The sequence below is a fragment of the Capra hircus genome, chromosome 12, assembly GCF_001704415.2.
Source record: "Capra hircus breed San Clemente chromosome 12, ASM170441v1, whole genome shotgun sequence".
NCBI classification, from domain to species: Eukaryota; Metazoa; Chordata; class Mammalia; order Artiodactyla; family Bovidae; genus Capra; species Capra hircus.
The window spans coordinates 15,217,164-15,240,774 of record NC_030819.1 but is presented as its reverse complement, the minus strand read 5'-3'; the positions used below and the strand labels follow the sequence as shown (position 1 = coordinate 15,240,774).

The following is a 23,611-nucleotide window of genomic DNA, read 5'->3' as shown; positions in this document are numbered from 1 at the left end:
TGCCATGGTAGTCTTCCTAATATACATGAGCTGCAATCTCATTGTGGTTTTCTTTGCATTTCCCTCATGATTAGTTATTTTGAGCATCTTTTGCTCTTCAAGCAGAATTTTAAAGAGGGTCCTTGTGGGCTTCCCTTGTCGCTTAGATGATGAAAAAAATTGTCTGTAATGCAGGAGAAACTGGTTCAATCTCTGGGTCAGAAAGATCCCCTGAAGAAGGGAATGGCTACCCACTCCAGTATTCTTGGCTGGAGAATTCCATTGACAGATCATGGGGTTGCAGAGTGAACACAACTGAGTGACTAACACTTTCATTTTGGGGGCAAGATGTCATCATCTGGGTAAGTCCTGGTGCTAATTCCCTGAGAATTTTCTATAGGGAAGAAGTGTGGAATAAATCACCCAACATGTTTGAAGCCTGTTTAGTGGTAAACCTCACAGATGGCATACTGTTGTTTTGGAAGGTAACTGAGACCTAGAGATGTTAAAGGTTGTGGAGGTGCTGAACTGGAGTGGAGACATGGAGCAGAGGACAGCTGAGGCCCTGGGTGCTCAGCACCACTGCTGGGACTAGAGGCCAGTCTTCTGATTCCTGGACCAGGGTTCTTTAGGGGTGCCAAGGTACCCGGATTAGCAAAATCTAAAGTTCTGTCTATCTTACTGCTTTTTTAATGAGTCATGGATAGTTATACATTCAATAAATAGTTCTTAATCATCTGTACCCATGTCATCCTAGGAATAACAGGATAGAAGAAATGTGATCTCTGTCATTGCTGTTACTCAGTTACTCAGTTGTGTCCGACTCTTTGCGACCCCATGGACCAGCACACCAGGCTTCCTTGTCCTTTACTCTCTCCCAGTGTTTGCTCAAATTCATGTCCATTGAGTTGGTGATGTTATCTAACCATCTCATCTTCTGCTCTTCTCTTCTCCTTTTGCCTTCATCCTTTCCCAGTATGCGGGTCTTTTCCAATCAGTCTGCTCTTCACATCAGTTTGGCCAAAGGATTGGAGCTTCAGCATCAGGCCTTTCGATGAATATTCAGGGTTAATTTCATTTGGGATTGACTGGTTTGATTTGTATCCATGGGTTATTATGGTCTGGTCTTGGAAACTTCCTACCCTGGCAAAATCAGTAAAATGGTGTTTACCTCTGGGCTGTCTCTGCATATTAACTATTATTATAATTGCATAATTGATCCAAATAGGTTTTTTTTGGTGGGATCATCTGTACAGTTGTATTTTTTCCCTTTATAATAAATACTTGCAGAGAGATAAGTTGAGATTATGTAAATATCACCTTCCACTTCAAACGTTCAAACACTGTTTTTAATTTCCATTGATTTTCTGACTTGATTTTTCCATTTTTTTGAAATTGTTAAACATTTTTATTGTGTAGACTTATAACTTTACAGGACATTAAGGATAAAAAAGTGTAAAATATCAGTAAGCATTTAAAATTTCAGCAATGGGACCAGCACTTGATTTGCGCAAAGAACTAAGCATCTATATAGAACAGACATGTCTTGGGATACATAGTTTACAGATTGAATCACAAAACAATTCCCCAAGTGCTTTCCTCATATAAAGATAAAAAATCTCTTTGCAGTTAAAAATTATTCAGTATAATACATTTTCAGTTATGTACACAGCTTAAAAGTAACTGATTACTCCTTTTATGTTTATTTCATTTGTTTGTAAGAGTTTTCCTTTCTCTCCCATTTATGTAGCAGTACTGATTCATGGATTCTTTCATTATTTACTGGGTTAAAGTTCATTGCCATTTATTTGTTTTGATGCTCAGAGTATCCCAGATTTGTCCAGCAAGAGCCATTCAAGGTTCTCTGTCCTTCCTATACATCCTCATGATTCCTTGAGTGCTTCCTTATTTTATGGCACAAGATGTCCCAGACACACCTTGGGCTTTCTCTGCCTGTTAGTCTCGGCCAGTAGACAATGAGGCTTTTGCCAGGATTGCCTGGGGCTCTGCTCACCAGGGCTCATACTAGTTGTGAGCAGCCCCCACAGAAATTCTCCTTTTGCAGCCAGTGTTGTGGCTGGACCGGCCCTTGTGGTTCTTAGAATTGTGAGACACGTCTCAGAAACAACCATCAGGGAACTTTGAAATACCAAGGCGTATCACTCACATGCCCTGAAGGGTACAAGACAGCCCTGGGGTGACACAGCGAGGTCCTGGGTAGAGAGGGAGAGCTCATGAGCAAGCTTGGACTTGGGATTCTGCCTTTTTGAGGTTGAGAGTGGGGTGTCTAGGATTTTAAAGGTTCATTCTTTATTGGTGACTTTAAGAGCAGGAAATAAAGTCTGAGAAGGGAGAAGCAAGCAGTCAGTGAGATAGTCTGTTATCAGGTCAGCCAGAGCTTTCTAAAAGCGGGAACTTCATGGGTGGGGTGCTCTGGCGCTTTATCTCATTGTGTAGCTGTCACGTTGTGTAGCTGTTCACTGGAGATGGATGTCTTTGACATGGATGTCGTCAAAGCTTCATGTCAGGAACTTATATTACAATAATAAAAATGAACTATCAGGTTCGGACACACACTGCCCCAACCTTGGAACCAGCCATTTCTTCAGTTGGTTCCTTTTAGGGAAGAAGGTATTAAAAAGCCAAGGTCTGGGTAAAGGTAGCCAAAGGGCACAGACTTCCAGTTATAAAATAAGTCAGTTATAGGGATGCAATGTGCAGTCTGGTGACTATAGTTAATCTTACTGTATTGAATATTTGAAAGCTGATAAGAGAGTAGACCTTAAAAATTTCTTTCGACAAGAAAAAAATTATAATTGTGTATGTTAAAACCCCAAGATCGGGGGGCTAGAATGTTCTTTGCTTACAGTGTGTCATTGCTTCTGGGGCCTCTCAGCGTACAGTTAGGGAGTGTGTATGTGTGTGTGTATGTCTATGTGTGAGTGTGTAAACACATATCTTATTATTCCCCCTTATCTCTACATATTTAAAATACAATTTTTTTTTTTAATTTTTTTGAAGAAAGCCCATTAGGATTCTAATTAGAGCTGTGTAATTTAGATATATGTCACTGTCCTTTTAATTTTTTTTTTTTTAATTTTTTATTTATTTTTTTTTTTTAAATTTTAAAATCTTAAATTCTTACATGCGTTCCCAAACATGAACCCCCCTCCCACCTCCCTCCCCCCAACATCTCTTTTAACAGGTGGCTAAACCCCTTGTTTAAAATTGGTTACAAACGGAAATTAAAACAAGATGACTTGTACTCAGTGCTTCCAGAAGATCGCTCCCAGAACCTTGGAGAAGAGCTGCAAGGGTGAGCACTGACAGCAGTGAGAAGGGGAGGGGCAGTGAGAATTTCCACATGGGGCTAAAGGTGGGGGCGGGGGGGTGCTTTGCTTCCTCTGGGTTCTCCTAAGCCTCCTCCCCTAACACTTCACGCTCACCCCCTCAGGCTGACCCTGGGCTTAGCCCACTTTGGAGGCTGGGGGAGCCCCTGTTCCCTGTGCATCTCTGGACGTGGAGGGAGCCTGCAGCCACAGCCCTGGAGGCTGAGCTCTGTCCCAAGACGTGGGGCCCCTGGAGGAGGGTATCTGCCCTCCTGTGCTGCTCATGACCCGTGAGTCTAGCAAAGTTTGGCAGGAACTTGTTTCCTGAGACTAAAACTTTTCTCTCAAGGCCTGTTTCTCTGGCGCTTCAAGGTCTGCACCGCTCGTCTTTCAGGAGCCCTGTGAACGGGTAGCCGGCATCTATTGCGCAGCCGCAGAGCCCCCTGTAGTGCAGGCTCATCTCCCAGTCCGCCCCGCCCCCATTTCCCCTTTGGTGGACCCGCTGTTCTTTACTGTGCTCTGTTTTTCATTACAGGTACTGGGATCAGGAAGTGAAGAGAGCTGAGAAAGATGCACGAGAGCCTTCTTTAACAAAAGCAATCATAAAGTGTTACTGGAAATCCTATGTAGTTTGGGGAATTTTTACATTGCTTGAGGTGAAAATTTTTACATACAGTGCATTGCTTTTTAGGGTATGTGGATCAGTACTGAGATGCACATGTGTGGAGAGAGGCAAGTGGCTTAAGGTCTGAGGCTAAATCTCGTCTAGGAAACATCATATAACTCAGTGGTTGTATGTATCTTTTTCTAAAAAAAAAATATTTATTTTGACTGCACTGGGTCTTTGTTGCTGTGTGCAGGATTTCTCTAGTTGCAGTGAGCAGGGGCTACTCTCTAGTAGTGGTGTGTGGGCTTTTCATTGCAGTGGCTTCTATTCTTGCAGAACACAGGCTCTAGGGCACACAGGCTTCAGTAGTTGTGGCAGACAGGCTTTGTTGCCCCATGGCATGTGGAATCTTCCCGGACCAGGGATTGAACTTATATCCCCTGCATTAGCACGTGAATTCTGAACCACTTAACCACCATAATATCTTTTGAAAAAACCCACCGAACTTGTTGGCTAATTGAATATTTTCCTTTTAACATAGTGTGATGGAAGGATGACACTGAAAAAGAAAAGACATTTTATACCATATTAGGACATTATTGGTGCTCAATAAATGATATAAATGCTAAAATTAATCCTTTACAAGAAGACTATCCTACAACCTCAAGGAATATATACTTTCTGGTTTGGGGGAAATAAACTTGGACCAGAGCTGCAGTAACGTAAGGCATTTTACAGGTGCTCAGCAAATAATTGTTAACTTGCCCAGGTCACATCTGATGAATGCTTTCCTAAGAAAGGGTCGTTGCTTCTTCCCTTCCTGTGGAACAGAACCTGGGCCCAGCAACTGGGCTGAAACTGCCAGAACTCCCAGGGTCACACCCTTCCCTGGGCTGCCCCTCCTGCCCTATAGACCAGGTCACTCAGACCAGAGGCCCCGTGGGGAGGAGCTCCAGTTTCACATGAATCATGGAGAATCTGTGCACCAACTGTGCTGGTTTCCATCCTGGCTGTGGGGGTGGTTTGCTGGTTGAAGGGGGATCCTGGTATCCTGGCACTGGCAGAGGGTAGAGGAGGGGATGTGCAGGGAAAACCAGAGACAGAAAGCTATGAGGTCAGTGACCTCCATTATCCTGAAGATCCTGGGTCAAGATCCCCCCAGTGAGACAGTCCACCTGGGGACACAGTGCCGTCAGCCCCCTGTTCTGGCTGAACATGCTGGGGGTCTACTGCAGACCCCCTGGGTGGCATGTGCTCTCCGTGGTCCCTTAGTGCTGCCTTAGGGACACGGGTGGTCTGTGAGTGTGTGAGGGCAGGAGGGATGGAAGATGCATTTGCTATGAAAGGGGTATTTTAGGTGGAGAAGGTGAGAGCTGTCTTCAGTCCATCGTGTTGGGGTGAGGTGGGTGGGCCAGGTGGTTTACAGCTGGGCGGTGTGGCTATTATTTTAAGGCTGTGTTTACTGAAGGGCACTGCAGGCAGTGGGAAAATGGGCAGGTGAAGTCCGCCTCACACAACTGCAGAGACAGAGAATCTATCAGCTCCCAGGTGACTGGGTGGTCTTGGGAGATGGAGTTCTCATTGATGACAACGTTGTGTTGACCATTGTGCCAGAGGGTGGGAACAGGTGTGTGGGGCAGAGTGCCACCTTAGAGAGGGCTCTGACCATGTAGATACCTCAGTGTCTTGAGAAGGGCAGGATGGAGTGTTGATTTCACAGTTGTCCAGCCCCAGGAATACTTCCTGCTGGGGATCCAGGAAGGCCAGGCCTGGGGCTGCATAAGGTGCAACTGGTAGAGCCCTGGGCCCTCCTTCAGGAGACTGTAGGAGGAGGGAGACTTCTCCGGTAGACTTCAGGAGGCTGGTTGTTGGGTGGTCATGACAGAGAAGTGGGCAGCTGAGGACCTGGTAAGTGTGGGGGCTCATCCTCTATAGTACTAGAAGTACTGTTACCAGTAACAAGGTAACTACGTAACTACATACTCAGTATTTATGGTGGTGTCCATAGCAGTACTATTAGTTTAGTAAGCGGGGCTTCCCTGGTAGCTCCATGGTAAAGAATCCACCTGCCAATGCAGGATATGAGGGTTCATTCCCTGAGCTGGGAAGATCCCCTGGAGGAAATGGTAACCCACTCCAGTATTCTTGCCTGATAAATCCCATGGACAGAGGAACCTGGTGGGCTGCAGACTGTGGGGTCACAAAGAGTGGAACATGACTTAACAACTGAAAACACACACACACACAACAACAGGAAGTACTTGAAAAAAGTTATGTATTAGGAATTGCTATGAGCACTTTATGTGCAGTATCACTTTTATTCCTTTGGCTGACAACGAGGTTGTAAGTGTCATATTACCCCATTTTAGAAGAAAGGACGCTGAATCCAAGTATTTACACAGTGTGCCTCTGATCACACAACATATAAAAGACAGTGAGGTTCCATCTTGGGTTCTCTGACTTATGAGCTTGACCATCTCAATGACTGATAGCTTGTCCAGGGTAGGAAGGCTCATCTTGAGAGTTTTGTCTTCAGGGTCTCAGACACATGCATCCTGGACTTGGCCTAAGGGTAATAAATAGGATGCTAAGAACTTCCTGCAACAGGAAGTCAGATGGGATCATAAATGAGGGTAGAGTCCAGGTGGCCATGTCCCCTGGGTGCCGGAAGTGGCTAGAGTGTTAACAGTGGCAGCAACATCATGCTGGCTTCAGATGGAGCAGGAGCCCTTCAGACATCACCTTCCCCTCATTACCCTCCCTATGTGATTTTTTTTCTTAGCTGTGCTGAATCTTCATAGCTGTACTCAGGCTTTCTCTGGTTGTGGCAAGTGAGGGATACTGTAGTTACAGTGCTCAGGCTTCTTATTATGGTGGCTTCTCTAATTGTGGAGCACAGACTGTAGGACTCAGGCTCAGTAACTGTGGTGCATGGGCTAAGTGCCATGTGGGATCTTCCTGGACCAGGGATTGAACCCGTATCTACTGCATTGGCAGGTGGATTCTTCACCACCGAGCCACCTGGGAAGCCCATGACATTACTCATTAATGAGACTGATCACTCAACTGGCTTATTACATACTGCCTTTCAGCAGAAAATTCCAGACACTTAGGTGGTAATGACCTGCCTTTATTTTGTACTCATTTTTTGGTGAATTTGTTGTATCTATCAGTATTCTCTTTGTTAGGGGACATTACTCTTATTTCTCCTGTAATTACAATGATATCAGGCTCAAATGGATGGAGAGCTAACTAACAGGCAACACTGATTCCCAAAGAGAATCATATGTTTCAGGAAAGATTGGGATGGTAGGTGTTAGTGTTGGCTTCTGATGGAGAGCCCCAGGTTTGCAGGCTGCAGCACTGGACTGCCCTCAGCCATGCCTGGGCTGACATTCTTGCCTCTCTGTGTGAAGCTACAAATTTCTCTTTCACTGAAGTCTATAAAAAGTCTGTTTTACATTTTACAGTATGAGGGGTTCTTCCATAAACTCTTAGAAGTTCTAGGGGTAGATGATGGGGCTTGCTGGAAATGTAATAGTGAGCTTTTGTGTTCTTGTGAATTGATCCTCCTACTCTGATCTGATCATCCTACTCATACTTCTTCAGCTAAATGGTGCTCTGTTATTTCTCTGCAGTAGATGAAGCCTTCTGTGATCTTGTGTAAGGTGAGACATTTGGTACAGCCTTTGAACGTGTATGTAGAACAAAACAAGAGTGTTGGAGTTTAATGTTACATTCATTTGAGGAATGGGGATACCTTTCTGTAGATATTCTGATCAGGCACTAGTTGGCAGAACAGAAAATGCTGTTAGTTTTGTTTCATGTCTGATGTTTTGGGTTCTTTTTCCCTTCCCCTTGCATATGGGCTCCTCAACTTTAGACAGACAGAAGAGAGCTATCAAAGCAAGCTCATTGGCTGTTCACCCTGTCTGTGTTAATAAGGAGGGATTACCTAAAAGGAAAAGCTTGTTTCAAAGGTCCTGAAAGATTTCCAAACTTCTGTCATTGTGTATTTTTTTGTGGAGGAAATGATGTTGACGGCCAAGGTGTTCACTTTTGGTGACTTGGATTTGTGTTGAGTGTTTGGTTTTCCTTGATGGGGAGAAGGGGACTATCAGGGGTGACTAGAGGGAGGAAGTAAGTTGTGGGGTGGAGTGGCCATTTGGCAGAGTGAGCAAATGTAGTTTTTTTGCTTTTAGTTTTTAGGAAGAAAATTGTTTTCTTTAAGTCTTACTCAGGAGGTAAACTTCAGTGTCCCCCAGTTCCTTGATTTATGATTTTAATTTTTGCCTTGGGGAAGAGATGATTGGTAACATTTCTTCCAAACCAGTACTTTCAATATGTGGCTGATGACAAATCATAGAAGACATCGTTTTTTAGATTGACTTCTGCCATGTTTACTTTTTGACTCCGAGGAACACCCCAGCTTCTAGCGGGTAGAGATGTTAACACAGTATCACCCTGGGGCTGAGAGCCTGGGAACCTCCCCAGCCTGGTTTCTTTGTGATACTCCAACAGAGGCGGGGCACCATTCTCTTTATCTATAGACATGTGCAGCTCAGGGTGGGAAAGGATGGATATGTTTGTGCTGGTGTCTCTGTTCATTAAGATTCTTAAAGCAGAAGATGGTAAGAGCATTTCCCACATATAGGAGCCTCTTTGACTTTCTGTTGAGTTGAGACATTGAGCGTACGAGGGACAGGGGAAGCCTGCGAGCAGGGCTTGTGTTCATATGGAAGCAGATTTCTTAGCCTTCTTCTGCTGCCTTTATAATTGTTCATCTTAAAGCTCACTTGGTATTTTGTCAAATGTGTTCTAAAGTACTGGTTGTGATATTTATTGAGCTTCCAGGGTGTATTCAACACAATGTACTAAAGCTTTATTGTCTTGGAATACAGAGTTTGGGCTTAAAGTTAAAACTGTTGTCTGCTTGTCTTCTAGAAGATAGTAGATCTGCATTTTTTTTTTTTTTAGATTAGCCGTGGATGTAGCAGTATGTCAAAATACCTTCTCATCACGCTAATAATAAAAGTAAAGCTTGAATTAAAAAAAAAAAAGTATGGCTTGCATTTCTAATTAAAGCTTTTTTCTTTCAGGAAGGCACCAGAGTAGTTCAGCCCATATTTTTGGGGAAAATGATTAGTTATGTTGAAAACTCTAATTCTGTCACCTTGCATGAAGCCTACGGCTGCGCGGCAGGGCTGAGCGCCTGCGTGCTCGTGTGGGCTGTTCTGCACCACTTGTACTTCTATCACATGCAGCGCGTGGGGATGCGGCTGAGGGTAGCTGTGGGCCACATGATCTACCGCAAGGTGAGTGCCACTCTGTACCACGGTGTGTACCCCCCCTCAAACATCAGAAATATTTTGAGAAAGTTCTCTGTAAATTACACATTTTGTGACTAGAAATACTTACACATTACTAGAGAAATGTGCTAGGGCTTTGGCAGGTGGCTCAGTAGTTAAGAACCCGGCTGCCAATGCAGGAGACACAGGTTTGATCCCTGGGTCAGGAAGATACCCTGGAGAAGGAAATGGCTACCCACTCCAGTTTTCTTGCCTGAGAATCCCATGGAGCCTGGGAGGCTACAGTCCGTGTAGCCACAAAGAGTTGGACTCAACTTAGTGACTGAACAGCAACAGAGAAGCTTGCTATTTGCCTCATCAAGTTTGTTGTCATCTTAGCAAACTTTTGTCAATATATAATAGAAAGCTTTCTATTGAGATTGGGTCAGGGCTGCCTTTGATGACTTTTGGCCACAGGCTGTGGCATAATCCCTGGTCCTGGGAGAAACCAGGCTGGGTGTTAGAAATGGAGTGACTGCTAAGCACATACTCGTAGTTTGTCTACACCGTGGATTCCAGGCTGGGGCACATCTCCAGGAGCTCTCTAAGGTTGCAAATCTGCCACTTCCTAAAATGGCCCATTCAGTATTTTAGTGCTCTTTTCAGATGAACTTTGATCTTGTGGGAGGGATCATATGTAAAATGGTGTGTCATTTATTAACATTTCCACAGTTTTGGTAAAATTACTTTTGGCTTTTGATCATTGACTTTTTAAAATTCTGGCAAAATATACACAATATAGGGCTTCCCTGGTGGTTCAGATGGTAAGGAATCTGCCTGCAATACGGGAGACCCAGGTTCGATCTCTGGGTCGAGAAGATCCCCTGGAGAAAGGAATGGCAACCCATTCCAATATTCTTGCCTGGAGAATCCCATGGACAGAGGAGCCTAGGGGGCTATACTGTCCATGGGGTCACAAAGAGTTGGACACGAATGAGTGACTAACACTTCACTTCATACACAATATAACATTTACCATTTTTAACTTTTTCTTTTAAACTTCTTTCCATCTGAGCCTTTTTTAAAGGGCATATCATTACTTTATTATTGCATTTTAAATTTTTTTAATTGAAGGATAGTTGCTTTACAGTATTGTGTTGGTTTCTGCCATACAACAACATGTGTCAGCCATTAGTTCATTAAGTACATTCACGTTGTTGTGCAGCTATCACCACTGTTCTTAGCCACAACTTCCCTCCCATCAGCCATCACCGTTCTACTTCTCTCTTTGAATTTGACTACTCTTGGTGCTTCATGTAAGTGGAATCATACAGTGTTTGTCATTTTGTGTCTGGCTTATGTCATGTAGCACAGTGCCTTCAGGGTTCATTGATGTTGGAGTAGATGTCAGACTTTAGTTCCTCTTTAAGGCTGAATAATATTCCATTATAGATCATTGTTATATAATATTCTGTTGTGAATAATATTCCATAATATTCCATTGTTAAATAATATTCCATTATACAACATTGTGTATATCTATTCATCTGTCAGTGGACATTTGGGTTCTTTCCACCTTTTGGCTGTTGTGAACATTGCTGCCATGAACACAGATGTGCAAAAAGTTTGTGTATTCAGTTCTTTTAGTACATATCCAGAAGTGGAATTGCTGTACTATATGCTAATCTTATGTTTAATTTTTGAGGAACTGCTATATTCTCTTCCATCATAGCTGTGTCATGTTACATTCACACTTGATTGATTTTTCTGTTTACCTCAAGGACTATATGAGAAGCTTTTAGAACCATGACATTTTGTTTGGATCAGTGGCTCCAGCTGGTGGTCTGTTGAAGCAGCTTGTGGTGTCTCTTCAGGTTCTTTAGCTCTCTAAGGCATTTTTCAGAACTTTTTGTCAAATAAAGGGATTGGGCAACTCAGGCTGTGTTTTTTGTAAAGTCAGCAGATATTAATATTTGATTCCAGGTTTACAGTCCAAGTCTCTTATTTTATTTCCTTAATGCAGCCTCTCCACTTTCACTTAACGTGCCTCAAATTTACTTAGTTGGTTCGTAAGTCTAAACCTCTGGAGAAGGAAAGTCTAAACCTATACCCTTTATCCTTCCGGCAGGGCCAAGTTCACTGAGAAACAGGGTGGAGGACTTTGTTTCTACCTCCTACTCCTCCCTTTGCTGTCCTTGTGGGCGGGGCTGCTGCCACATTGAGGATACGAAGGATGAATGAATGTCTGTCCCTAGAGCCCTGCTGTCAGGGATCATCTTGCTTGTCCTGATACCATGGAAGACCCCAGAAAAACCCTTCATTTTATGTTCTAAGAGTGATTTGGTATCACCGTAGGAATCCGGATCTCTGTCTCTCTCTCTCATTTCAGGCACTTCACCTGAGTAGCTCAGCCATGGGGAAGACCACCACAGGCCAGATAGTCAACCTGCTGTCCAATGATGTGAACAGGTTTGATCAGGTAAATTGCCCCTAAAGGATCCTCTTCCAGTTCCTGTCCTTCTCACTGGGTTCAGCTTAGTGGGATGCCAGGTGCCAGGGTTTGGTGTCAGCCAGGGTTCTGTTGAGAAACTTAGATAAGGGTTCTTTTTATTCAATGCTTATTTCTTCTGTGTGCAACTTAGATATAATAATGTGTGTTGCCCTGTAGATGAGGGTTTTGTTTTTCTAATAATACTAGATAGGCAGTAGTGTTCTTGCCTGGCTTAGTTAGTGTCGGGGGTCCTCCTGGAGTGGCCCTTCTTGGCATGTGGTGTGGGTGTTGCTGGACTGTCTTCCTCCTCCTGTGGATGATGAAGGCCTGGAGGGCAGAGATTGTTCTTTCCCCTGAGGCCTGTTCAGTGCCTGCTGCATAGGGAGCCTGCAAAGAATATGTCAAGTGGGTGGTCGCCAGCCAGACACAACTGACTCTCTGCTACCTGCCACACTTTTTTCCCCACTTATGTAATGAATAGATCACATGACCCAGGGTGTAATTACTATTGGTCAAGCATCTATATTGCACTAGACACTTCTCTTTCAGTTATTCATTCATCAAATGTTAAGTAAGGCCAGTACTCAGTTTCAGGGATGAATGCAATTTAGTTTTTCCCTGGAGAAGTCACAGGCTGTCAGGAAGGTAAGTATACAAGTTATTACTGGAAAGTGTGGTAGGTAACATAATATAAGCTTTTCTTGGGTGCTAGAGTGAGATGAGGACTGAACGTTGAGGCAGAGAGAGTTTGGGGAAGCCCTGAGCTTATATGCGGTATAGACAAATATCAACATTTTCTTTCAAGGCTGCTGGTCTGGTTCTCCCTGGATGTCCCTGAGACTGGCCCTGTGCTGCCCCAGAACAGCGTCATCTGGGGTAGACACTTGAGTTTCTGCTTCAGCAGGTTTAAAACCCACTGAGATCATTCCCATTTAGGTTCCTGTCTATTCTTTTAAAGCATATTATTTCTATAATGGGTCCTTACTGGTTTTGTTTTTATATTATCCTAAGAAAGCTTTGTCTTTCTCTTTTAAGGTAATGATGTTCTTGCACTATCTTTGGGTGGGGCCACTGCAGGCTATTGCAGTGACCGCCCTGCTCTGGATGGAAATAGGAATATCGTGTCTTGCCGGGATGGCGGTTCTCATTATTCTTCTGCTAGTGCAAAGCTGCTTCGGAAATTTGTTTTCATCACTCCGGTAAGAGAAACACTGGTTTTAAAAATAGGTAACATGTACTTGGCAACTTCCACAGTCTGCCAGATGCTTTTGTTCAATAACAAAACAAAAGGCTTCTCTTCTGTCTTCTTTGTTTGGGCTGTAGACCCCTGGAGAAGGAAATGGCAATCTATTCCAGTATTCTTGCCTGGGAAATCCCATGGACAGAGGAATCTGGTGGACTGTAGTCCATGGGGTTGCAGAGAGTCAGATATGATTTAGAAACTGAACACATACATACAACCTTCAGGCTTAGCCAGTGGAGGCTCCAGCCTTAAGCTGAAGGCTGATCTTGAAGTGGACATGGTGATGGCATTCACTGACTCCTCCTGGCATTGTATCTGAATAAGCAGAGTGTCCTTCAGCAGAATTTACCCATGTCTAAGTTATTTAAATGTTATTAAAAATAATCGTAATTGTACAGGCCCATTTCTAGCCTAGATGCATTTATTTTTATTATGCTTGTGTTAGAGCAATGTTTATGTTATGTGTTATTTCAGTGTTTCCATTAAGTTACAAACATCCCAAGGGCAAGCTTGATCTTAATTATGTCTTTATAAAACCCCAGAGTCCCAGCAGTGTATGTGACAGAAAAGAGACTGGTGATGAAGAGTGTAGTGATGATCAGATAAAACTGAAGCAGGTCCCAGAGAGTTGGAGATGTGCCATTGCCCAGGTTGTCAGGTGATGGAGGTGTTGTGCTGTTTGACATTTTTTTCTTGAGTTTTTCTTTCTTCTTCTTCTTTTTTTTTTTTTTGGTGACCATGTGTGGTATTTTTCTCTACTTGAAAGTTCTTTCCTCTCTTTGCTGTGGAGAGATGTTCCTTATCCTTCCAGACCCTGTTCCACTGCTACCAGTAATTTTTATTCCTGTTTTTATTACAACACAAACACCGTCTTCCTTTTGCATTCTTTTCTGCCTTCCCTACCTAACTGTGACCTCTTTGAGCACATGGTTTGTAACTGAATCATTTCAGGTCTTCCTTAGCTGATGCTGCAAGTTCTCCAAGTTAATTCTTGAATTGGACAGAATGGTTGGCTTCCTAATTGAAATCTTTATCCATTTGTACTTTGAGTAGGACCCGCCTGTGCTGTCAGCACAAAAGAGCTGTGGGGACTTCTTTGATCCTTGGTCTCTGCCTGTGCCCCCAGCTGCTGCTGATAATAAGGAAATTTGGGCTATGGTTACTAAGGCTCATCTCTCACATCTGTTCCCTCAGGAGTAAGACTGCAGCTCTCACAGACGACAGGATCAGGACCATAAGCGAAGTTATAACTGGCATCAAAACAATTAAAATGAATGCTTGGGAAAATTCATTTATAGACTTTATTCCCAGATTGAGATGGTAAGTTTTTTTTTATATGTATATATATATATTAAACTGTATATTTGTAGTTTTTTATTTCCTATTTTTACTGAATGGTTTAGAAGTCTTATCTAGTTTTCACATTAAAGTGAATTAATACTACTCACTTCATCCCCTCACACTTGGCAGGAACATTAAGTGGAACATTGGAGATGTCATTTTAACTTGCTCTTCCATCTACTGTCTTCTTAAAGGAAAAAATATATATGCTTCTTACTTGTACAGAAATGAAATTCTAAATATTTAAGCATTGATTATAAAATATTAGTGTTTGAGATGACAGTATTTAAACTAAAATTGTAATATATGTTGATATAGCATAAATGGGGAATTGATAGAGATTGAGTATACCTGTATCAGGCCAAATGTTATGAACCAGTATTACTCATTGTAGACAGAGCCCTGAAAAGACTGTTCTTTTGTCTTTGCTTTATGTTTGTAGACTTTTAAAAAATATTTCATTTAAATATCTGATGACCCATTTTTTGATTGGGTCATTTATTTTTCTGGAATTGAGCTGCATAAGTTGCTTGTATATTTTTGAGATAGTTGTTTGTCAGTTGCTTCATTTGCAATTATTTTCTCCCATTCCGAAGACTGTCTTTTCACCTTGCGTGTAGTTTCCTTTGTTGTGCAGAAGCTTTTAATTTTAATTAGGTTCCATTTGTTTATTTTTGCATTTATTTACAGTATTCTGGGAGGTGGGTCATAGAGGATCCTGCTATGATTTATGTCGGAGAGTGTTTTGCCTATGTTCTCCTCTAGGAGTTTTATAGTTTCTGGTCTTACATTTAGATCTTTAATCCATTTTGAGTTTATTTTTGTGAATGGTGTTAGAAAGTGATCTACTTTCATTCTTTTACAAGTGGTTGACCAGTTTTCCCAGCACCACTTGTTAAAGAGATTGTCTTTAATCCATTGTACATTCTTGCCTCCTTTGTCAAAGATAAGGTGAGGTACCATTTCACGCCAGTCAGAATGGCTGCGATCCAAAAATCTACAAGCAATAAATGCTGGAGAGGGTGTGGAGAAAAAGAAACCCTCTTACACTGTTGGTGGGAATGCAAACTAGTATAGCCACTATGGAGAACAGTGTGGAGATTCCTTAAAAAGCTGGAAATAGAACTGCCTTATCACCCAGCAATCCCACTGCTGAGCATACACACTGAGGAAACCAGAATTGAAAGAGACATGTGTACCCCAATGTTCATTGCAGCACTGTTTATAATAGCCAGGACATGGAAGCAACCTAGATGTCCATCAGCAGATGAATGGATAAGAAAGCTGTGGTACATATACACAATGGAGTATTACTCAGCCATTAAAAAGAATACATTTGAATCAGTTCTAATGAGGTGGATGAAACTGGGACCAATTATACAGAGTGAAGTAAGCCAGAAAGAAAAACATCAATACAGTATACTACTGCATATATACGGAATTTAGAAAGATGGTAACGATAACCCTGTATGCAAGACAGCAAAAGAGACACAGATGTATAGAACAGTCTTTTGGACTCTGTGGGAGAGGGAGAGGGTGGGATGATGTGGGAGAATGGCACTGAAACATGTATAATATCATATAAGAAATGAATCACCAGTCTAGGTTCAATGCAGGGTGCAGGATGCTTGGGGCTGGTGTACTAGGATGACCCGGAGGGATGGTGTGGGAAGGGGGGAGGTGAGAGGGAGGTTCGGGATTGGGAACATGTGTACACCCGTGGCAGATTCATGTTGACGTGTGGCAAAACCAATACAATATTGTAAAGTAAAAAAAAAAATAATAATAAATAAATAAATAAATATCTGATGAGTGTTTATACTCCAGCACAGGATGCTTAGAATTTTCTGGCTGCCTCCATCACCTCTCACTTTGCACCTTTGTGGGTGCCCCTCCCCTGTTGAGAATACATTCTCATCTTCCTTCTTCTCTAGACTCTGCTGAGTGACTGACTCCAGCTCATCCCAGGGGTCCACATGTGTGTGGGTTATCCTGTCACTGCTGTTCAGGGTTACATGCCTCTGCTCTGTGCTCCTGTGGGGGATGTGCTGGCTACCTCTGTCTAGTGTCTTACAATTTGGGGGCTTACTCTTTTTTTTTTTTAATGTACACACACATCACACCATATCATTTTATTTATTTCTTTTTTCATTAATTTTGGCTGTGCTGCATCTTCATTGCTGTGTGCAGGCCTTCTCTAGTTGTGGCAAGTGGACTCTTCACTGTGGTATGTGGACTACTAACTGAGGTGGCCTCTCTCATTGCAGAGCACAGGCTCTGGGCACACAGGCTTCAGTCGTTGCAGCATGTGGGCTCTGGAGCTTGGGCTTAGTAGTTGTGGTGCATGGGCTTAGGTGCTCTGCAGCATGTATAACTATCTGGACCAGGGATTGAACCCGTGTCCTCCTCATTGGCAGGCAGATTCTTATCCACTGTACCATGAGGGAAGTACAGGGGTTTATTATTCTCCCCCTCTCCCCCAATTTAATGAGCTCCTGGAGGGGATGGGCCTTGTTTTTCTGTCATCAGTGAGGAGCCAGGCATAAGACTTGTGGTTATGAATGCTTGCTGAATGAATGTTCAGACACAGTCTGATTGACCCAAAATGTTTAAAAGTGCAACATTAAGCCTCCATTTAGTTGGGAGAGTGAAGTGGTGATGAGGTGTGTGGTCCTTGGGTGTGCACTGTGTAGTGTCTCCATGATGTGAGGGGTGGTTTATCTTAATCTGTGTCCACTCCCTAGAAAGGGGCCACTCACCTAGGGCACTTGAATTCATGCCTAGGATGTCAATGATTGTTTTAAAACTTGTTTTAAAACTGTTGTTTCTAGGGAGGAAATTTCCAAGATTCTGAGAAGTTCCTACCTTAGAGGAATGAATTTGGCATCATTTTTTGCTGCAAGCAAAATCATGATTTTCGTTACCTTCATCACCAATGAGCTCCTTGACAACCTGATCACAGCCAGCCAAGTGTTTGTGGTGGTGACGCTGTTCGAGGTTCTGCGTTTCTCGAGCACCCTCTACTTCCCCATGGCCATCGAAAAGGTGTCAGAGGCTGTCGTCAGCATCCGAAGAATTAAGGTTTGGGGACAAATAACTTTTTCAAGTTGTAGGTGGATTTTACGTAAAATACCTTTTATTTGGTGTGACGATATTCCTGTAAGTGAGATTTAACTCTCTCAGTGCCAAACCTGGCAGCCATTTCAAACTGTCTTACACACTCTTATCCCTTCTTAGGTAGTGCATACATGCTCAGTCACTCAGTTGTGTCTGACTCTTTGCAAACCTTTGGACTGTAGCCCACCAGGCTTCTCCATCCACGGATTTTTTTAGGCAAGGCAGAGTACATTACAAATATCCCAAGATCCTTACTCATTTATGGGTAGCAGTAGCAGTGGCATTTGCATCTTGATTTGCAGTGATGACTGCAGTGTGATTAAATGTCTAAAAGCAGAAGAAGGAAGCAGATTGTAACTGGAATTACTAGGTAACAACTATGTTCAGTCCTGAGGTGAATAGGCTTTCCTCTCTGGTCTTGGGTGTGGGGGAAGAACTTGCTGGGAGCTCCCTGCTCCTCAGACAGGAAGAGTAGCCTCAGATTCACTTAGCTGTCTGTCTTTAGCCTCATTTTTAACCACTGTTATGGTATCTCCTTCATGCCTTCTGGCATGTGAGATGTCTCCTGAATGTGGTCTCCATCATCTGTTCTCACTCTGAAGATCTTCAAAGGCTCTTTGTTTCTTATAGAATCAAAATGTTAAGTCCTAGGCTCCACTGGCTGCTGCATCACTTTCTGTGCTCTGATGGGGGAGGGGGGCAGAGGACATTGCCTGTGACCTGCCACACTCACCCCCACTCTGGGGTCTTGACTCACTATGTTGGCCCCCCGGGTTCCTCCTCTTCTGTCCTTGATTTAAGCAAATGCTGCTGAGACTTCCACAGTCCCATGACCCTCTCCCAGCACTTCTGTTCTCGCTGATACAGGACTTCTGTTTATGTGCATGGCCAGTCCCGCACCGCCCAGCCTAGTATCAGGTGGGGTGAAGCTGACTCCCCGGGAGTGTTCTGAGCCCCATGACAGCAGACTGTGTCTGCTGATTCTTTAGTGTAGTGCCCTGTCCATACTGGACACATCATGGGCATTGAATAAACGCTGGGTTGACTGAAACAAGAGTTACAGGAAATGGCTGGGATGTGACACAGAGGCCCAGGGTGATCCGACCTGTACTAGAAGCTGCACAAATGCAGAAGGAGGGAGCAGGTTAGAGTTAGGCATTCCTGCAACATCAGGCCTTGGGGAAGGCTCTCAGTCCAGGGGAGCTGAATCTTATCCAGAGTGGGAATAGGTCTGAATCCTCTCCTTGTTCTGTGTGTCCATTTGTGCATCTGAAACCAGCCTGACTGGACTTGGTGGACCTGCTCTTAGAAGAGAGGAGCTGTGCCCTGCACAGCCTGGTGTTCATGGAGACTCTGCTAGCCTGCATCCTCAGCTGGGCTTGTGGGGCTTGTGGGTGATTAGAAACAGTCAGTTTTACTCAGTTAACAAAGTTAGTTCAACTGTCTTGTTGGCCATCATGGAATAATAAAAAAGATCAATACCATGAGGATTTATGGTAAAATGCATCTCTAGTCTGAAGGTAGTTTTGAGACAGAATTCCCTTCTCTTTGGAGCTGGTCAGTCTTTTTCCTCTGAAGACATTTGACTAATTGGATGAGGCCCATCCACGTTATGAAGACTAATCTATTTTATTCAGAGTCTCCTGGATTTAGAAGTTTGTCTCACTTGAAAAATATTTTCACTGTAATGCATGTTTAAGAAAGTGTATGGGGACTACAGTTCAGTTGAGATAAAATTAGCCATCACACTCTTTTCAATTCCCATCTCTTCCTTAGAGCTCCCAAATATGACTTTGACCTCACTAGGTCATGTGTTTATGGATTTCTTTGCTTCCTGAACTCCAGACTTATCTAAAGGGCAGATACAATGCCTCATTCATCTTCATAGTCCTCCAAAATAGCAAGTACTCAGGAAATGTGCAACTGAAGGGACCTTCCAGCCCCATCATGTCTGGGCTTCTGCAGATGCCTAACCAGTAAGCATGGTTGTAGTGGGGAGAGTGATGACTTTGGTTCTTTGGTGAATTATGTGATGCACCAAAGAATGTGGCATAAAAGGGATCCTACAGAAGGTTTTCAAGGAATTGTGCTCAAATGTTTAGGTAGGATTTTTGATTCTTTTTCCACCAAAATGCAGTTGAACTATCTGAGGCTTGAAATTTCTTCCTGTGCAGATATGTAGAGTAATATTAAAATTACGACCTGGAAAAAACTTTGAATTTTCTGGGGCTGACTTGGTCAAGCTCCCTTGTGTCCTGATGAAGGAAGTACATTTGATTTGGTCATAAAACTTAAAATTTCCCTGTGTACACAAAATGTCTATCAGGAAGGTGGTCTAGAAATTTAGAGATCTTTCTTCAGTAGTTGTTATCAGTAAAGGTGGGACAGATGGCTGAGAATAACAGTGGTGATAAGGCTTAATGTTAGCGTGGGAAGTTGATTCCTGATGGGTTGAATTAATTGGTGTAAGATGTACCTTTTAGATATTAGATGCTTCTTCATCATATATAGTTTCAACAACTCTTAAAATATCTAGTTCTCGAGTTCATCAGAATTACCTGGAGTGCTTATTAAACCTACATCATCACACCTTGGAGTTTCTGATTCATTAGAGGTATTGGCTGCTGCTGCTGCTGCTACCAAGTCACTTCAGCCATGTCTGACTCTGTGCAACCCCATAGACAGCAGCCCACCAGGCTCCCCCATCCTTGGGAATCTCCAGGCAAGAACACTGGAGTGGGTTGCCATTTCCCTCTCCAATGCATGAAAGTGAAAAGTGAAAGTGAAGTCACTCAGTTGTGTCTGACTCTTCGCGACCCCATGGTATTGGCTGCTGCTGCTGCTACCAAGTTGCTTCAGCTGTGTCTGACTCTGTGCGACCCCATAGACAGCAGCCCACCAGGCTCCTCCTCCCATGGGATTTTCCAGGCAAGAGTACTGGAGTGGGGTGCCATTGTCTTCTCCGAGAAGTATTGGTTAGGGCCCAAGATATCTATATCTTTAGTCAATGATTCTGTGTACCTGAAAATAAAGCATATTTTGGTAACATTATCTTGGTTATAGAAAAAAAAAAGCAAACAAAACCAAAATGTACTTTAGCAAATATTGAAGATGAGAGGATCTTGTTAAGACTAAAATCAGTTGATTAAAAAAAAAAAAACTTTCTTGTTTTATACTAGACTTTTCAGGGTGAAGTTTGAATTTATTCCTTCAGTCACTTTCTCTACAGAATAACTGAGTGCCTGCCTGAAGCCTGGCACAGGCTAGATGCATATATAACAATCATCAGTAAGGAAATGCAGGGAAGTCCTTCCCACTTGGAATATATATTTCATTACGTGGGGGGTTAATAAATAATAAAATAGTGAAACTCACTGTGGACATGTTTGTATGTCATTAGTCCTTGGAAGGAAAAGTCCAAGGTGCCCTGGGGTGCCTTGGCAGAGTTACTGGTGTAATCTTAGAGCTTGTGCTTCCTGGGAAGGCTGAGGAAGTTACCTGGAGAATTCTGTGTGGGGAAGTGGGGTAGGTGGGGGGCTGATGCTTCACATTTTCCTGAGGATGGTGTTGTGACATAGGCTTTTAGTGCACAGGAAGGGGATCCATGCATTGAGGAACCAAAAATGTCTGAAGCTGCAGAATAGAGAGTGAGAGGCTTGAGCAGGGGATTGTTAGGCCTCCCTGGTAGCTCAGCTGATAAAGAATCCACCTACAATGCAGGAGACTACTGTTCGATTCCTAGGTTGGAAAGATCTGCTGGAGAAGGGATAGACTACCCACTTCAATATTCTGAGTTTCCCTGGTGGCTCAGCTGGTAAAGAATCTGCCTGCAATGTGGGATACCTGGGTTCAACCCCTGGATTGGAGAAGGGAATTGCTACCCACTCCAGTATTCTGGCCTGGAGAAGTCCATAGACTGTATCATCCATGGGGCTGCAAAGAGTCAGACATGGCTGAGTGACTTTGACTTTATACAGGACTCTACAGGTAACATCAAAGTTTTTCTTATCTTAAACCTCACTGTGGCTGCAGCCTGAGAAACAGGTCAGGGAAGTGGGGTGGGGATCCAGAGCAGAGACAGGGAAATGCGTCAAGAGCTTAGTGCTGTGCATGGCCCAGGAAAAGGATGATGTGCTTTAGCTTAGGGTGAAATGGCCTTGGCTAGATTTGAGAGCCACTCAGGGCACATCTTGAGTTGGGTATGAGAGGAGGGGGAGGTGAATCTTGTGCTGCTTTTGGTTTTCAGGCTGTAAAATCACCTGGATGCACTAAAATAATGAATACTATAAGAGAACCAAATTTGGGGAGGAGAAAAGCATGAACTTGGTTTTGAATTCTGAGAGGCTGTGAAGTGTTTTATCCTAAGACCCACCTGACTGACCAGCCGTTGGCCTGATTCAGCCTTCTGTCCTGTTATCTAACAAGTAACAGGCCATGATCAGATATTCATTTCCTTCCTTTCTGCCTCTCACTTAGATGTGATGATGCCCAACTAGAAGGTGAAAAGGGCAGCAGGGGTGGGAGAAAAGGTCATCTGAGTTTACTGATCAAGTGGTCAGAACTTGGCCAGATTTGACCACAGATGGGCTGGAGACGTGGTGGGAATGTCGAGTTTAGAACACAGTGTGGTGTTGAGCTCTGCTGCCCCACTGCCTCCTGCAGCCTGGGACTCAGTAGACTGGATAATTCCTCATCCAGGATTTCTGCTCAGGTCATGTCTGGGAGCCCTAGGAAGGAAACCCACCACCCCTGCCCACCTTGGAGAGGGTGCGATGGTTCATACCCACGGGAGACCTACACATGGGCTTCATAGTCTCTTGTCTTCTTATTTATACATGCTTTTCAGTTTCCTTTTTCATATAAAGAGTTTGAGGATTTATTATGATCTTATAGGCTCAAGAAGTCCTTCTGTTTTTCTCTAAATAAGGAAAGGGACTGAAAGTCTTGGCATTGAATGACTCCAATAGGATTGGGAATATCTTGTCTTAACTTTGAAGCACTGAAAGTCTTCAGTGATTTTTACATCCAGTGAAATGTGTCTAAAATTATATTGTTCGCAGAGCAGGTTTTCCATTATCCTACTGGGGAGTCAGGCATTTTGGCTGCAGTTCTAGTATTGATACTTTCCCACGTGACCAGTTCTGGGTCTGCACATCAAGGATCTAACAGCAATTTAATTTCAGCTTTTTCATTATCTTGAGTCCTGGAGGAAAATCCAGCCAGAACTTCTTCACCTTTACAAGCTGGTCATGTGCTGAGTGGAGTCTCATTTAACTCCTGGAAGACTGTGATGTCTTTCCCTACTTAGTCCTATTATTTGTGAACAAGTACTCAATAGATTTAATTCTTCACTTAGGACACACATTTTCTTTACCTTTTTCTTCTTCTTCTTCTTCTTTTTAGATAGGAAATTTCTATTCTGTGTACACACTGAATTTTTTTCTTTTTTGTTATGGTAACATGCTTAAGCTAAAGTTGGAATTTCTGTCTAGACAAGATGTATAATATACATGTGTAACCTTTGGTTTCTGTGTTAGCTCAGACTGTGTAAGGTTATAGCCATGCAGTCAATGGTTGGACTGATTTGAACCAGCTCTACAGTCTGTTCCTTGTCTTACCCATGATGGGTCAACCTGTGCAAAGCTTGGTCTCAGTTGGAGTTGGGACTCTGGAAGTGTGTGAATAACATAGTGTCACCCCTCTTCGTGACTTATTATCCCTCTGGGGATTCAAAAGTATGGAGGGTGATGCCAGCCTGGAATGTCCTGAACTGGTTCCCAGGAGGATTAGCATTTGAGATGGACTGGAGGGCTGGGTGGGTCAGCAGTTGGGATTTCCAGACAAAGGCCACCTGCAGAGTGTGGACTTAGGCGCTGACAGGTCACTGGAGGGCGTTAAGTGTGGCGGACACTTTCAGAGGTGTGTAAGGAGATCAGGAGGGAGTGGTGTTGGGATCAGTTTGATGGTGTTGGGGAGGGCTGGGGAAGGAACCAGAAAAAAGAAAAGTTGTATCAGTATGTGCAATGATAATAGTGAATGAGATTCTGAAATTATGTTGTTTCTAGAGGAAAGAAGTGGAAGGGGATAAACAGTGGCAGACCAGGTGAGAACTGTACCTGGCTGATGATGGGAGAGGTGGTGTGGAGAGAGGACTCAGACTGCGGTGGTTGAAAGTCTGCAGAGAAGTCCTCAGACCACTGTCCATGCATCCTGCTT

The 23,611-nt window shown here is 43.3% G+C and overlaps 1 protein-coding gene across 1 annotated transcript in view; it reads left to right on the top strand.

The window, feature by feature from the left end:
* Window positions 328-23,611, top strand: part of LOC102181111 (multidrug resistance-associated protein 4-like) — a 190,527-nt gene continuing 167,243 nt past the window's right edge. Inside the window, 5 exon segments of the mRNA XM_018056300.1 lie at window positions 328-341; window positions 3,185-3,295; window positions 3,844-3,964; window positions 9,015-9,230; window positions 11,593-11,682. Of these exon segments, the coding sequence (XP_017911789.1) occupies window positions 328-341; window positions 3,185-3,295; window positions 3,844-3,964; window positions 9,015-9,230; window positions 11,593-11,682 (552 nt within the window).